Genomic DNA, 17,540 nt, shown 5'->3' with positions numbered 1-17,540 from the left:
CCTCAAATTTTCATTTCTGGTTTAAAAATACAATTCATGGCTGGGGTGGTGGTTAATGCCTATAATCCAGCACTTTGGGAGGCCAAGGCAGACAGATCACCTGAAGTCAGCAGTTTGGGACCAACCTGGCCAACATGGTGAAACCCCATCTCTACCAAAAATACAAAAATTAGCCAGGTGCGGTGGCAGGTACCTGTAATCCCAGCTACTCGGGAGACTGAGGCGGAAGAATCGCTTGAACACAGGAGGCAGAGGTTGCAGTGAAAAGAGAGCGTGCCACTGCACTCCAGCCTGGGCGACAGAATGAGACTCAGTCTCAAAAAAAAAAAAAAAAAAAATTCATTTCCAGTTACTAGTGGACTTGAAGTTCACCTAATTGCCCTGCTAGCAAGCAAATGATCTGTCTGTCTTGAATCATAGCATCAGGTAAATGGGATCTTCCTACCAGGTCAAAGTTTCTTTTGAGAACAGTCAATTACTATCTGCCACAAAGTCAACCCACTTATAAGGGAGTTTTTAAAAAAACAGGCTAATGAATACATATTTTACAGATTTCAATATAAGTCAGTCATCTTCTTGACAGAGAACCATGTGGATCTAAAATTTAAAAACTGAAATTTGACCCAATGATATGGTCTAGAGTCAAAGAACACAAGTACTAAGTAGCTGATTTTCAATTTGAGTAGCAGGGGAGAGAGATGAGAGTAATTGAAACTAAATCATTGGCTTCAGATTGAAGATAGAGCATTTCATGCCAATGAGAAAAGTTACCATCATTTTTGGTAACTTCATTATCATTGTCACTGTCATTCTTCGGCATTTATCAGTTATCTCACGAGGCCCTGTGCTCAATGCTTGATCAAAGCTATGCAGACCTGAGACCTGGTTATGGTTCTGCATCCTGCATCCTATTCTTACACACACCACTCCAGAATCTTTCAGATTTTTCAGTGGGTACTGAAGACACAGTTGCTTGGGGACCAGAAATTTCTTCTATTTATCTTAAAATTTCAGCAAAGGCATAAGCGTATCAGAGAAAAACACACCAACTCTCTCCTGCATCAACGGACAGCATTACTGGTTACTCAATTATTCTGAGGTTTCCTTAGTTTGAGCTTATTTGTTGAATAAGTATTGAATAAATATGAATAACACCATGTCCTGCAAGTACAGAATGTGAAAAATCATTATAGCACCAAAGTAGAGAATTTTAAACATCCAAATGGTGAAAAAATGAACATTACTTATACAGTGTCACTTTAGACTGACCCAGAATATATTTAGTCATTCAACAAATATTTGAGCACTCAGTGTGTGCTAGGCACTGTGCTAGATGCTTGGGATCTACCACTGAATGAAATAGATCCTTACCCTTGTGGTGTTTACATTCTAGCAGATGTGTAAATATACGGATACTAGGCAATGACTACAATAAAGAAGTAAAATAGATAATGTTAGAAAGTGTTAAGTGCTACAAAAAAAGAAAAGGAGTAATAGGAGGGGTTTGGGAATACTCAGGGGAAAAGGGACACAGGAAGTTTCAAGCAGGTAGTCAGAGTGAGCCCCATTAAAAGGCAAATGGCAGAAGCAGAGTGGGCAAGGGGACAGGGATGGAAGCTTGGAGAGGTAGTGGCGGCCAGATTGTGAAGGACCTTGTAGGCCACTGTAAGGATATTGGTTTTTACTCTTAGAGAAATGGGAAGCCATTGAAGGATTCTGAGCAGAGTGACTTATGTTTAGAAAGAATGCCTGTGGCTTCTTTATAGAGAACAAACTACACGGGGCAGAGAAGGAACAGGGAGACCAGTTAGGAGGCTCTGGCAGTGATCCAGGCTAGGGGTACGTAGTAGCCTGGGCTAAGGTATGAGTAGTGAGGATGGTGAGAGGTGGTCAGATCCTGGATATATTTTGCAAGAAAAGCCACCAGGATTTCTTGAATGGATCAGGACTATGGCGTGCAAGACGGAACAGCCAAGGATGACTCCAAAGTTTTGAGTCTGATCAACTGAAAGGGTGGAATTGCCAACTCCTGAGATGAGGATGGCTGGGGGCAGAGTAAGTTTTAGGGGGTAAGATCAAGACCTCAGGGTTAGACAGGGTAAGTCTGAAACATCTAGCAGTTACCCAAGTGGAGATATTAAGTAAGCAGCTGGATATACAGCTCTGGTGGAGGATTCAGGGAAAAGGTCTGGACTAGAATTATAAATTTGAAGTCATTGACATATACATGATGTATGAACTTAGGAGACAGGATGAAACCACCAGTAGAACACATGGAGAAAAAGATCAGGGGACAAGCCCTAGGACATGCTGATATTCAGGGGTCAGTGGGAAAAAGAAGTCAGCAAAGAAACTAAGGAGGAGTGATGTGGAGGTAGGCAGAAAACCAAGAGAGTTTACGCTCCTTAAAGCTAAATGAGAAAAACCAGAGTCAGAGGAGCCATTAAAAAAAAAGAAAAAAAAAGAAACCCAGAGGCCAGGCACGGTGGCTCACACCCGTAATCCCAGCACTTTGGGAGGCCGAGGTGGGTGGATCACCTGAGGTCAGGAGTTCGGGACCAGCCTGGCCAACGTGGCAAAACCCTGTCTCTACTAAAAATACAAAAAATTAAGTTGGGTGTGGTGGCAGGCGCCTGTAATCCCAGCTACTAGGGAGGCTGAGGCAGGAAAATCACTTGAATCCGGGAAGTGGAGGTTGCAGTGAGCCGAGATTGCGCCACTGCACTCCAGCCTGGGAGACAGAGCAAGACTCCGTCTCAAAAAAAAATGAAAACAAAAACAAAACAAAACAAAAAAAGATTCCAGAAAACAAAACAAAACAACTCTCAGGCAAAAGGGGCAATTCATAAAGACTGACGCAGCTGCTACTAGGAATCATTTTTAGAAAGTTAGGCCTCATCTAAATTGATCTATAAGATTTGTATCCTTCTAAAAAAGATTTTAAGTAGGAAGGCCTAAAAGAGAGGTGAATTAGCTTCCAGGAGGCAATCTAATTCTTCTTTTTGAAAAGTCAACTACAACAAGATCAAACCTCCAACATCACTTTGAAAACAAGCATACATATTCTCTCTCAAATCATCATCTACAATCTAATAAGATCTTAGAATTTTTAACATAGCAATGAGAGCACTCCGTTGTACTTCTGAATCTTCAAAGACCTAAACTGGTAAGTTAGTTCCCTAGTTGATCAAAGATCAGATTTGTACATAAAATCTCATGCTCAAGGCCCAACTCCAATGCTATGAAACTTTTTAAAACCACTTTTCCAAATGGGTATTATCTTTCTCCTTTTAAAATTTACTTCTATCTCAAGTTGGCAATCACATTGCCTTACATTAAAATAACTCCCATTTTTATGCCAGAACTGAGGTAGATGTTTCACATACATTTTATCTAATCCTCACAACTCTGCAAAATTGGGTTTATCTCCATAGATGAGGAAACTGATGCTTACAGAGGATGCCCAAGGTTATGCAACTAGTAAGAAACAAAACCTGAATTTAAACCCAGATCTGTTTTACTTCAGAAACTTCACTTTTTTTTTTTTTTTTTTTGAGATGGAGTTTCGCTCTTGTCACCCAGGCTGGAGTGCAATGGCATGGTCTCAGCTCACTGCAACCTCCGCCTCCCAAGTTCAAGCAATTCTCCTGCCTCAGCCTCCTGAGTAGCTGAGATTACAGGTGCAAGCAATCACGTCCAGCTAATTTTTGTATTTTTAGTAGAGACAGGGTTTCACCATGTTGGCCAGGCTGGTCATGAATTCCTGACCTCTGGTGATCCACCTGCCTTGGCCTCCCAAAGTGCTGGGATTACAGGGGTGAGCCACCGCACCAGGCCCAGAACCTTCACTTTTAAACCACTATACAATACTGCCACTTACATAAAAGTACTACACTAATAATTATCAATCACTATCTCTGTGACCTTGAGCAAGTTACTTCTTTATTTATTATTTGTTTTTTAGAGACAGAGTCTTGCTCTGTTACCCAGGTTGGCGTGCAGTGGCACAATCATAGGACACCACAGCCTTGAACTCCTGGGCTCCAGCGATCCTCCTGCCTCAGCCTCCTGAGTAGTTAGGACTATAGGTGTGTACCACCACACCTGGCTCTTTATTTCTTCACCTTCCATATTTAAAAGCCTGCCACTAGGAGGAGGAGACAAATAAATTAAAAATTGTTCAATCTGTTCTTCCTTTAGAATACTTTATAATTTTTTTTAGAGATAGGGTCTTAGTCACCCAGGCTGGAGTGCAGTTGCACCATCACGGCTCACTGCAGCCTTGACCTCCTGGGCTCATGCGATCCTTCTACCTCAGCCTCCCAAGTAGCTGGGACCACAGGCATGCACCACGATGCCCAGATAATTTTTTTAAATTACTTTTTGTAGAGATGGAATCTCACTATGTTGCTCAAGCTGGTCTTGAACTGCTGGGCTCAAGTGATCCTTCCACCTCATTCTCCCAAAGTGGTGAGATTATAAGCGTGAGCCACTGTGCCTGGCTGAGCAAGTTATTTAATCTTTCCGGGCCTTAGTCTTCCCATCCATGAAATAAAGAGGATACACCACAGGTACTGCATTGTTGTGAATATTAAATGAGAGAATGTTTATAAAAGTGCTTTATAAACTGTAGCCATTTTTAATTACATGTACTAGGTTAATGCTCCTTCAGAGCAAATTTTTACATCTCATATATGTGTCCCCTCAACAGTCAATAAAGGGTTTAGTAGGAATTGAACATCATCTACTTTACTAGTCTTTTGAAGGATATGAGACACCTTTTCCCTGTATAAGGAAGAAACTAGTATCCCATTCCTGGTTAAGTATCCATAATTCAAAGCTTAAATTACAACAAAGTGACAAACTCAGTACATCACTAAAGAGGAGATTTAAACACCTGTATGGCATTTAGCTATCTGATCTTTCCTCTGCCGTGCTGCATTCGGTGCCATAACGGGTTGAGAAAGAGAAAATCTCAAATGAACAATGTCAACATATTTTGTAAGAAAACATGCCTGGAAGAAGGGAAGGCAGAAAAAAGGCTTGGTTTATTAACAGAATTAACAGAGACTTTATTGTTCTGTGCACCATCTGATTTGCCATCTCCTGATCACAAAAGTATCTATAACATTGTCTAACTCACCTTCCACTATGAAATTTGATTTACCTGAAGAAATAACATGTTTATTAAATTTCCTTAGGCATACTCATTTTTCCCCTAATAAGATGGACACATTTGGTAATATATCCAGGGAAGTGGCCCAATATGCTATTAAGACTGTAGACTGATTTTGCCACCAGATAAGCACAGTGGAAGAGAACTAACTCCTGCTCTGCTGTTTACTGACATGTAATTCTTGGAAAATCACTTAACATCTCTATTAACAATAGATCTGTTTTTCAGTCTGTAAAATTGGAGCTAATATTTATTTTATCTGCTTTACTGGTTTATTGTGAAGTCAAATGAAGTAATATATGTGAAATTAATTTACAAATTATAAATATATAACCAAAAATAACTAGACAGTCATCTACCACTTTTCCTTTGGTAAATGTCTAGTATTAGCAAAGCTGAGTTATGATTTCTCTGGGTGTGTTCACGTGGTAGTATCAAAGAGAATTTTTTTTTAAAGCTGGGTGTGGTGGCTTGCACCTGTAATCCTAGCTGAGGCAGGAGGGTTGCTTGAAGCCAGCCTGAGCAACTTAACAAGATCCTGTCTGGAAAAAAGAAAAAAAGAAAAAGAATTTCTAATCATCTTTTTGAGAAAGGACACAATAAATGTTCTCTTGACTACAGAAGCTATGAAAGAGGTTGGTTGGTAAAGTTAATCCTGTCACAACAGATCTATATTCCAGGAAACTTAGCTTAAGGTGGTTCAGCTATATTTTCCTAACAGTATGAAAATGGACTATCAGATTGGGATGCAGCCTGATAGTCCATAAATCAGTTATATTTGTACTTATTTCTTAACTGAAGAAAAATTGCACTAATCTCCAAAAGTAGACTGTAAGCTAGAAAAAAATCCAAGTTCACAAACATACAAATATGTGTGCCAATGCCATTTTTGTTTATCATTTACGGTGAACTGTAAATACATTTTCAGCCACAAAAGTAAGAAAAAAAGGAAGAAACATAATGAACACTTTTGAACAAACGTTGCCAGGGCAGATACTTAGACACTGCTTCTTCCTTTTTTTTTTCCTTCCCCAGGTAGGGATGAAGTCTCCCTAAGTTGCCCATGCTGGTCTTGAACTCCTGCATCAGCTTCCCAAAGTGGTGGGATTACAGGCGTGAGGCACCAACCTCAGCCTAGACACTAATTATTCTTATTTCAGTATAACAAAGCTGAATTTTGCCTTTGAAATAGAAATAAACAATATAAACTGCTTGAGAACTTGAAATCCTAATTTCCTATAAAACCGTAGCTCTCTTTCCTCATTTAGATCTTGAGTAACTTTTCTCAGATATTCCTCTGAATAGAATTCCCATTTTCCCAGAAGTGTACCACAAGTAGATGTAATGTTTCTTTGTATCAAAGTCATGGCTTTTTTGCTAATTACCTACACCCTTTGGTTGAAAAACAATTTACTTATGGTAGCAAAATCATAGCGCTAGCTTTGTCCCTGATAAAAACCATATGAAAAAGAGACCTATCAAATGTTTTATATTGAATGTAATTTGTTCCACGATTTTAGCCTTCCTTTTTTAAAAAAACTGTGTTTGTTTGGGGACTTTTTTTTATTTTTAGAGGTAGAGTCTCTCTATGTTGTCTAGGCTGGATTCGAACTCCAGGGCTCAAGTGATCCTCCTGCCTCAGATTAGTAGCTGGGACCACAGACAGGCACCATGGTGTCTGGCTGGGTTTGCGGGGTTTTTAAAACACCAAAGCACACTACGAAACATACTCTCTCTGTTTAGTGGTCTGATGGATGTGTTGACATTGTCTTGAGAGACCTTTCATTTCAAGAATACCCAAATTACAACCAAGATAATGTTTGAGGCCAACTTTAACTTGACCTATCTTTCTCTTCAAAGAAGTTTTTCTTTATGAAATAGTAATATTCATGATCAGTGAAGGAGCATACTCACCAAGTGAACATAAGGCACAAAGTATCCAAAAAGTGCAAGTGGTATTCCAACTGCCCACACTGCATAAGCTGTCACCTTGAAGATGGCAAAATTGAAAATTTTTTTTGGAGGACTGAACTTTCTCCTGGAAAAGGGGGAGGATCCGCTACCTCCACTCTCCTTATCTTTGGTACTGGTAGCAAGAGGTCGGTAAGTAAAGCCAGCCAGAAAGAGTACAAACATGAAGATGCAGAGCACCCTCAATGTGTAAAAGAGGCCCACGCTGTCGATCAGAACCCTTAAGAGCAAAGGCAGCAGGATTGTGAAGACACTGCTGCCAGCAGTGACAATGCCATTCACCAGTCCAAGGCGCTTCTTGAAATAGTGTCCCAAAATGACCAATGAAGGCTGGTATGCAAAGGAGCAGCCGCAGGCAAATATGATTCCATAGGTAAGGTACAGAGGCTCGATGGAACTGTATAAAGATGAAAAAGATGGAAAGCAGCTTTCAATATTGTTACTGTGTGCTTGGTAGAATAAAACCTTATAGTAAAAGTGGGTTTTTGTTCATCAACATATTTTCTACAAGTAAAAGTTAACCAAAAAAAAAAAAAAAATTAACCAAAATAGAGGGAAAAAACTCAGTAAGTCAAGAATGTATCACTAAACGTATTTTAATTTAATCTGAATGTGAAAAATAACCATTAAGGTCATCAGTGATTTTGTTCCGCCTCCTCTTTCTGTGGATTTCAGGTGACACACACAGCACTGAGTAAGAACTGTGCTCTCCACAGCTCAGAAACAAAGGTTGGTGCCAGGAAGGGTAAAATCAACAGTGATTGAATTAACAAACCAAAAACCTAGTCTCAATGAAACAATTTTTTAAAAAGTTAGAATTAACTATGAAAACTAATTATTTCATGGAGTTTTTCCAGGTACTTACCAAACAAGGTAGTAAAAGAAAAGGCCGCATTTTATATTTTTTCCCCAAGGTTATGTCAGGAACATTTGCACAGAGGCGCAGTTGTGCCTGTTTTTGCTGGCCTAAGGGCTGTAGACCAACCTTCGCCCTGTACTGCACTGTTCCCAGTATTGTGCAAGATAACAAGAAATCATATTCTGACTGCAGAAAGACTAAATTAAGTGTATTCCTTTAGTGATCCCAGTTTGTAAGCTGTAAGGCCATGCATGTGTCAAAAGAATAATGGATTAAATAATCTTACACTTTAACCAAATAAATGCACATTTCTTAGGAAGATAAAGGATCATATCATTATGTTCTTTGAAACAATTATGGTAAGGAACAAAACTAGTTAAGTTTTTTGAAAAGGCTATCAGTAGTAAAAGCAAACAATTTATTAGAAAGTAAGATTAAAGTTGGTTAATAATTAAATTTTGGACAATAATGCTAGTCTAACAACATGCTGAGGTAATCATAAGGAACTCTAGAATCTGATAAAATTAAGGCATATTGGCAATCCTCTCTCTGAGATGCCCTTCTCCCTCTATTAATCCACAGCGAGCACCACCTTCAAATCAGGCTCAAGAGTCACTTCTAGGCTTTCCCAAATTAATCTCATCTCACTCTGATCACCCTTTACTGAATCTCCACTCTTTGTTTAGCCAACATATTAAGCAACTACTATGTACCAGATACGTTGTGGAAAAGAATATTAAAAATCTGGTCCTTGGCCAGACGTGGTGGCTCACACCTGTAATCCCAACACTTTGGGTGGCCAAGGCAGGAGGATGGCTTGAGACCAGTCTGGCAACATAGCAAAACCCCATCTCTACTTAAAAAAAAAAAAAAAAAAATAGCTGAAATTAGCTGGGCGTGATGGCACATGCCTGTAGTCCTAGCTACTCAGGAAGCTGGGACAGGAGGATGGCTTGAACCCAGGAATCTAGGCTGCAGTCAGCTATGATCACACCACTGCATTCTGGCCTGGGTAATAGTGAGACCCTGTCTCAAAAAAAAAAAAAAAAGTGATTCTGCCTTCAAGATACTCATAGTCTGCTTAAAGAAACAAGACATCTATCCCAAATAACAATAATATAACACAGAACAAAACAGAAATTAATACTTCATTCATTCTGTATCGGTTTTTCCACCTAAGTAGTTTTCCAGATAATTGTAACTTACTTAAAGTGCTTATTTGTTTTTATTTAACAATTTTAAAGAAAAAAATTTAAGTCTATTATACATTCCTCTCTGCCTTCTTCAAAGTGTATATTAAAAATACTGTTCACAGCAGAATCATCAGGAACATCAGTTCCTGTACAGTTGTACCACTGTACTGTAATGCTCTCAGTTGGAAAACCACAGAGCTTCTCCCTCTTACGGAGTGAAGTATATGAGCTTTTTGATGGCATTTTCACTACTGCTAAACCCTTTTCACTTCCAGGTGTTTCCTTCAGTAACACATGGTTCCAGTTTGTGACATTTGGCAGCCGAATAAGTGCAATGTAAATGAGTAAGGCTGTGGGATACCAATCATATATGCAAAAAGGATTCAGAGAAGGGACATGGGTGTGATTGACCTAAGTTGCTGGAGAAGGTTTTCCTCAGAAGGCAGAACTGGAACTAAAGGAAAAATGGACCTGCCACTCGACACTCAGAATCTATACCACATTTCCCCTGGCTCCTGTATCTTGCTCTCAAGTTTCAGTAGCCTTTGATCAGCAAGCTAAATAATGAAATTTAATAGAATATATGAGAATATTACATGTAGTAAGGGAGTTTTGGTTTCAATAAATTTTGTTTCACTTAGAGGGTAGAGAAAGAGAGATAGAACTGGGTCACATCAAAATATGTGTCATAATTTTTATTGCTCAGTGGTCAGAAAAATTTGAAAAACATTGCTTTGTATGTGTGTTTTGTTAACAAACTAGGTAGTAGATTACATAAATCGTCTACCTCTCAGTCCCCTCTCTACCACAACTAGAGTTGTAATACATTCAGCAAGTGGTAGAGCCACAAGTACTGACAATAGGTACCTGGAAGCTTCCAGATCAAAGAAGCTATCTGATGAGGTATTAATAACATTAATTACATTCATAATAATCTAAATATCATGTTGCTGCTAAAATAAGTCATCTCATGGAATTACCTACACAGAATCTTATTCCAAACAAAACTTTTTTCCTTTAAAAAACAATTTTAGAAGAAAAAACCCATAAAGGTACTTTAAAGATGAAAATATCTATTTTCTACAAAGAAATAAATATAATTTTTAAAAATTCAAATAGAATTTCTAAATTTGATGGAAGAAAATATGAAAGAATGAGGCTAACTTTAGAGTTGAGGAAGAGATGTGTGTTGTGGGGTGGGAGGCGGCAATGAGTAAAACCAAGGATTCTGTTGATTAAATAGTTAAAAATAAAAAGTCAAATGTAAATTTGACTTATTTTTCCTTAATGACCACATTAACGCTTTTCAACTAAAGCAGCATAAAGACAGCTAGGGACAGGAAAGAGGCAGGAAATGAAGATAAACCACTAAAGTAGAGACAAAGGATAGAAATGATCTTAAGAGGTTTTCTTCTTAATCACCTCCTGTTAGCCAGAGCTATATATCAAATCAGTGTTTGTCTAACTGAGGATTATTCTACCAGTGCAAGGGACTTACAAGGAGAAGTAGAGCTGCAGGGAGAGGTGTTCCATGCAGTTATGTGCCCATCCGCTCCTTACAGTTAGTCCCTCTTCAGTGCACTTCATCTTTTCTTCTAATACAGGAATCCCCAATCTTTTTGGCACCAGAGACCAGTTTCAGGAAGAATTTTTCCATGGATGGTGCCGGGGGAGGGCACTTAGGGATGATTCAAGTGCATTACATTTATTGTGCACTTTATTTCTATTATTATTACATTGTAATATATAATGAAATAATTATACAACTCATCATAACGTAGAATCAGTGGGAGTCCTGGGCTTGTTTTCCTGAAACTAGACGAGAGAAAGTGACAGATCATCAGGCATTTAGATTCTCATAAAGGGAGTGCAACCTAGATCCCTCATATGTACAGTTCACAATAGGGTTTGCACTCCTAGGAGAATCTAATGCTGCCACTGATCTGACAGGAGGTGGAGCTCAGGTGGTAATGCAAGTAATGGGGAGCAGCTATAAATATAGAGGAAGCTTTGCTTGCTCACCCACAGCTCACCTCCTGCTGTGCAGCCCAATTCCTAACAGGCCATGGACCCGTACCAGTCTGTGGCACAGGGGTTGGGGATCCCTATTCTAATAGATACAGGAGAAGTACACTGACATTAAGTTTTATTTTAAGGTACATTGGACCACTTCATTTTGCCATGATATTTTAAAATTTTAGCATATTCTTTTTTTAAAGAACAGACAGGAATTCTCTACCTGGGTTGGAATAAATGGCAAAGTTTTGGTCTCATTAATAAAAATATTTCATATCAAGCCTATGAACAGTTACTTTAAAACACCACTTATTGTAACCCGTGGGCCTCAGACTGAACTGACCTTAAACTAAGGCTACTGTTTTAGATAACTCATTGTTATAACTTGAGTGCCATTAGGATTTTTATGTGAATAGAAGAAAAAGATAAGGAGAAACATTTTTCCATGTACCAAGAAACACATATATCCTGATTGATGTCTAAGTCTTAGGCATTACAAGAAAAAAAAGCATTCAAATTCTCAAGCTCTGATTTGCTGCTATGGATAACAGTTTGTTTTATAAGTCATACTGCTTAAAGTTTTAAGAAGTGAAAAGGAGGATCTTTGCTTGTAAATAGAGTTTCTGAAAGTAAAACTTTAAGGTATCTAACAGTTTTTAAAAAGCAACATGAAAAAACCAAGTCCTTACCTTACAAAAGAACTGGACATGAGCCCAACAAATCCAACAGCAGCACCTACGACAGCTGTTTTCCGACAACCAAATAGGTCTGTGAAGACGCTCACTATTGGGCAGCAAAAGAAAATCATCCCCATGGAGAGAGAACCTACCCATGCTGTAAAAGAGGGGAAAGGGTGGGGGGAATTATGACATGGTAAGGTACATTTGTATTTATTCCACTGATATAATACACATTTAGAAAAATTTTATTTTTAGTTTTTTTGAGTATAGTGCCTAAGCTTAGTTCTTTTGCCATGGAAATTGACTCACACACTAGTAGAATATTTGCTGACCTGAATAATAGTTACTTGGTATTTATTTTATAATTATTTATAAAAACATAGATGTGTTTAATCTTCTTTTCTGAAGGTATATTTCACAATAAAAAAATTGAGAATCAGAAGTCAGATTCCATAAAAACCCAAAAATGAAAACCAACAAGAAAGAAATATTAAATACAAATAATCATAATTCTGTGCCAAAGAAATGAGTGATCTGACTTCACTGAGGAAATCAAGCCTGTAAGTCCTTCTAAAACATATACTAAACTAATGGAACCTAAGTGAAAATGGGCTGTGGAAAAAACAGACATGAGCCATATTACCAGGTCTACAACTACAACGTATATTCTTGGTCAAGTTACTTCCCCTCTGAATGAGTTTTCTTATCTTGAAAATGGATCAAACACATACCTTTCTAGAATTATTAAAGATTAGAGAAAGTGTATATAAACCTCAGTATCTGGCACATAAGCACTTAATAATTTAGAGTTTTAACACTTATGATGACAAGTTGTCTGTCTTGGTAGATGACCCTGAAGCTCTATGCAGCTCTGGAAGTCTCCTAGAATACAACTCTATTTTCTTAGCAAAGGAAGTTAAGCCCTATGCAAATGATCATCATTTCTAGTAATGAATTTCATATTAAGTCCAAATGAAACTTTACCATACTAATAATTTAATTTTTTTGCCTTTTTTTCTTTTTTTTTTTGAGAAAAGGTCTTGCTCCACTGCCCAGGCTGGAGTGCAGTGGTGCAATCTTAGCTCACTGCGATCTCGACAGCCCAGGCTCAAGCAAATTTCCCACCTCAATCTCCCAAGTAGCTGGAACCACAGGTGTACACCACTATGCCTGGCTAATTTTTGTATTTTTTGTAGAAACAAGGTTTTGCCAGGTTGCCCAGGCTGGTCTTGAACTCCTGGGTTCAAGCGATCACCCACCTTGAGCCCAGAAATTTTTTGCCTTCTTACATTTTAAAGTATTATGAAAATTATATGTATTTTAGTCCGTCATATTTCTTTTTTGTGTGTTTCTTTTGTAGAGACAGGGTCTCACTTTGCTACTCAAGCTGGTCTTGAACTCCTGCCTTCCAGCAATCCTGTCTAAAGTGCTGGGATTGCAGGCGTGAGCCATGGCCCAATCAGTAAGCCATATTTCTATTTTCTTTCTTCCCTCACCAGAAAGAAGACTATAATCTTAAAACACAATGAAGAGACTGTGTAAACACTGTCATCTCGACTTAGATGGTGGTGACAAGGATTCAAAAGTAGACAGTAGGAAGGAGCTGATTGGCCAAACATATTAGCACAATCCAACCAAGACATGCAGAGCCTTACAGTATGGAGAGCTTGAGACAGGTTAAATTTTCTTTTTTTAATGAGACAGGGTCTCACTGTGTCACCCAGGCTGGAGTGCAGTGACGCAATGTTTCCTTACTGCAACCTCTGCCTTCCGGGCTCAAGCCATCCTCCCACCTAAGCCTCTTGAGTAGCTGGGACTACAGGTGTGTGCCACCGCACCAGCTAATTTGTGTATCTTTTGTAGAGACAAGGTTTCGCCATGTTGCCCAGGCTGGTCTCAAACTCCTGGGCTTAAGTGATTGGCCCACCCTGGCCTCCCAAATTGCTGGCATTACAGGCATGAGTCACCACACCCAGCCTAGTAAGAATTTGTTAGTCTACTATCTTATACAAAAATTTTACTAATCTCTCATAATTTAATTTTATTCAAAAAAAGTTCAGACATCTATGGTGTTTAAGAAACAACCTAGGCTGCGTGCGGTGGCTCACATCTGTAATCCTAGCACTTTGGGAGGCGGAGGCGGGCTGATCACCTGAGATCAGGAGTTCCAGACCAGCCTGGCCAACATGGTGAAACCCCGTCTCTACTCAAATACAAAAATTAGCCAGGCATGGTGGTGGGTGCCTGTAATCCCAGCTACTCAGGAGGCTGAGATGGGAGAATCACTTGAACCTGGGAGATGGTGGTTGCAGTGAGCCAAGATCGTGCCACTGTGCACTTCAGCCTGGGCAGCTGAGCGAGACTCCTTCTCAAAAAAAGAATCTAACATAAATACTAGGCAGGCTAGAAGAAAATATCCTAACATCGACTTTTATTTTTTATTTATTTATTTTTTACAGCAAACGTTGCCTAACAACTAACATCTACTTTTAGATAAAAGCAACTTTTATAATTAAGGGGCCAACACTAAATATTAGACCACATCAAGAAACCCAAGAGCATATCCTTATATTGCATATACTGCTTATATGAGTGAAGATATTTTCAAGAAAAAATACCTTGGCCAGGCATGGTGGCTCACGCCTGTAACCCCAGCACTTTGGGAGGTCAAGGCAGGCAGATCACCTGAGGTCAGGATTAAGACCAGCCTGGCCAACATGGAGAAACCTCATCTATACTAAAAATACAAAAATAAGCCGGCCGTGTTGGCTTATGCCTATAATCCCAGATACTCAGGAGGCTGAGGCACAAGAATTGCTTGAACCTGGCAGGTGGAGGCTGCAGTGAGCCGAGGTCATCCTACTGTACTCCAACCTGGGGAACAGAGTGAGATTCTGTCTTAAAAAAAAAAAAAAAAGGGATTTTGCTTTGGGGGGTGGAGCCAAGATGGCCGAATAGGAACAGCTCCGGTCTCCAGCTCCCAGCCCCAGCGACACAGAAGAAGGGTGATTTCTGCATTTCTGCTTGAGGTACCGGTTTCACCTCACTAGGGAGTGCCAAACAGTGGGTGCTGGTGCGCGAGCCAAAGCAGGGCGAGGCATTGCCTCACTCGGGAAGCGCAAGGGGTCAGGGAGTGCCCTTTCCTAGTCAAAGAAAGGGGTAACAGACGGCACCTGGAATATCAGGTCAGTCCCATCCTAATACTGTGCTTTTCCAACAGGCCTGGAAAACGGCACACTAGGAGATTGTGTCCCGCACCTGGCTCGGAGGGTCCTATGCCCACGGAGTCTCGCTGATTGCTACCACAGCAGTCTGAGATCAAACTGCAAGGCAGCAGCGAGGCTGGGGGGAGGGGTGCCCGCCATTGCCCAGGCTTGCTTAGGTAAACAAAGCAGCCAGGAAGCTCGAACCCCGTGGAGCCCACCACAGCTCAAGGAGGCCTGCCTGCCTCTGTAGGTTCCACCTCTGGGGGCAGGGCACAGACAAACAAAAACTCAGCAGGAACCTCCACAGACTTAAACGTCCCTGTCTGACTGACAGCTTTGAAGAGAGTAGTGGTTCTCCCAGCACGCAGCTGGAGAGCTGAGAACAGACAGACTGCCTCCTAAAGTGGGTCCCTCACCCCTGACCAGCCTAACTGGGAGGCACCCCCCAGTAGGGACAGACTGACACCTCACTCGGCCAGGTACTCCTCTGAGACAAAACTTCCAGAGGAACTATCAGACAGCTGAATTTGTGGTCTCACGAAAATCCGCTGTTCTGCAGCCACCGCTGCTGACACCCAGCCAAACAGGGTCTGGAGTGGACCTCTAGTAAACTCCAACAGACCTGCAGCTGAGGGTCCTGTCTGGTAGAAGGAAAACTAACAAACAGAAAGGACATCCATACCAAAAACCCATCTGTACATCACCATCATCAAAGACAAAAAGTAGATAAAACCACGAAGATGGGGAAAAAACAGAGCAGAAAAACTGGAAACTCTAAAAAGCAGAGCACCTCTCCTCCTCCAAAGGAACGCAGTTCCTCACCAGCAACGGAACAAAGCTGGATGGAGGATGACTTTGACAGGTTGAGAGAAGAAGGCTTCAGACGATCAAACTACTCTGAGCTACAAGAGGAAATTCAAAACAATAGCAAAGAAGTTAAAAACTTTGAAAAAAAATTAGAAGAATGGATAACTAGAATAACCAATGGAGAGAAGGGCTTAAAGGAGCTGATGGAGCTGAAAGCCAAGTTTCGAGAACTACGCGAAGATTGCAGAAGCCTCAGTAGCAGATGCGATCAACTGGAAGAAAGGGTATCGCTGATGGAAGATGAAATGAATGAAATGAAGAGAGAAGGGAAGTTTAGAGAAAAAAGAATAAAAAGAAATGAAAAAGCCTCCAAGAAATTTGGGACTATGTGAAAAGACCAAACCTACGTCTCATTGGTGTACCTGAAAATGACGGGGAGAATGGAACCAAGTTGGAAAACACTCTGCAAGATATTATCCAGGAGAACTTCCCCAATCTAGCAAGGCAGGCCAACATTCAGATTCAGGAAATACAGAGAACGCCACAAAGATACTCCTTGAGAAGAGCAACTCCAAGACACATAATTGTCAGATTCACCAAAGTTGAAATGAAGGAAAAAATGTTAAGGGCGGCCAGAGAGAAAGGTCAGGTTACCCACAAAGGGAAGCCCATCAGACTAACAGCTGATCTCTCGGCAGAAACTCTACAAGCCAGAAGAGAGTGGGGGCCGATATTCAACATCTTAAAGAAAAGAATTTTCAACCCAGAATTTCATATCCAGCCAAACTAAGCTTCATAAGTGAAGGAGAAATAAAATACTTTACAGACAAGCAAACACTGAGTGATTTTGTCACCACCAGGCCTGCCCTAAAAGAGCTCCTGAAGGAAGCACTAAACATGGAAAGGAACAACCGGTACCAGCCACTGCAAAAACACGCCAAATTGTAAAGACCATCGAGGCTAGGAAGAAACTGCAGCAACTAATGAGCAAAATAACCAACTAACATCATAATGACAGGATCAGATTCACACATAACAATATTAACGTTAAATGTAAATGGGCTAAATGCTCCAATTAAAAGACATAGACTGGCAAACTGGATAAGGAGTCAGGACCCATCAGTGTGCTGTATTCAGGAAACCCATCTCACGTGCAGAGACACACATAGACTCAAAATAAAGGGATGGAGGAAGATCTATCATACAAATGGAAAACAAAAAAAGGCAGGGGTTGCAATCCTAGTCTCTGATAAAATAGACTTTAAAACAACAAAGATCAAAAGAGACGAAGAAGGCCATTACATAATGGTAAAGGGGTCAATTCAACAAGAAGAGCTAACTATCCTAAATATATATGCACCCAACACAGGAGCACCCAGATTCATAAAGCAAGTCCTGAGTGACCTACAAAGGGACTTAAACTCCCACACAATAATAATGGGAGATTTTAACACCCCACTGTCAACATTAGACAGATCAATGAGACAGAAAGTTAACAAGGATATCCAGGAATTGAACTCAGCTCTACATAAAGTGGACCTAATAGACATCTACAGAACTCTCCACCCCAAATCAACAGAATATACATTTTTTTCAGCACCACACCACACCTATTCCAAAATTGACCACATA

General features: G+C 40.1%; 1 protein-coding gene across 2 annotated transcripts in view; it reads right to left on the bottom strand.

Annotated features, from left to right (window-relative positions):
• The window catches only part of SLC16A10 (solute carrier family 16 member 10), a 186,106-nt gene that overhangs the window by 66,750 nt on the left and 101,816 nt on the right, over positions 1-17,540 (bottom strand). For both annotated transcript variants that reach the window (XM_063631128.1, XM_055261459.2), the window contains exons 2-3: positions 11,905-12,049; positions 7,091-7,544 (exon numbers count right to left, since the gene is read on the bottom strand). In XM_063631128.1, coding sequence (XP_063487198.1) covers positions 7,091-7,544; positions 11,905-12,049 — 599 coding nt within the window. The remainder of the gene's footprint in view (positions 1-7,090; positions 7,545-11,904; positions 12,050-17,540) is intronic.

This window comes from Symphalangus syndactylus, chromosome 2 (genome assembly GCF_028878055.3).
Source record: "Symphalangus syndactylus isolate Jambi chromosome 2, NHGRI_mSymSyn1-v2.1_pri, whole genome shotgun sequence".
Taxonomy (NCBI): domain Eukaryota; kingdom Metazoa; phylum Chordata; class Mammalia; order Primates; family Hylobatidae; genus Symphalangus; species Symphalangus syndactylus.
This window is presented reverse-complemented; position numbering and strand designations above follow the sequence as displayed.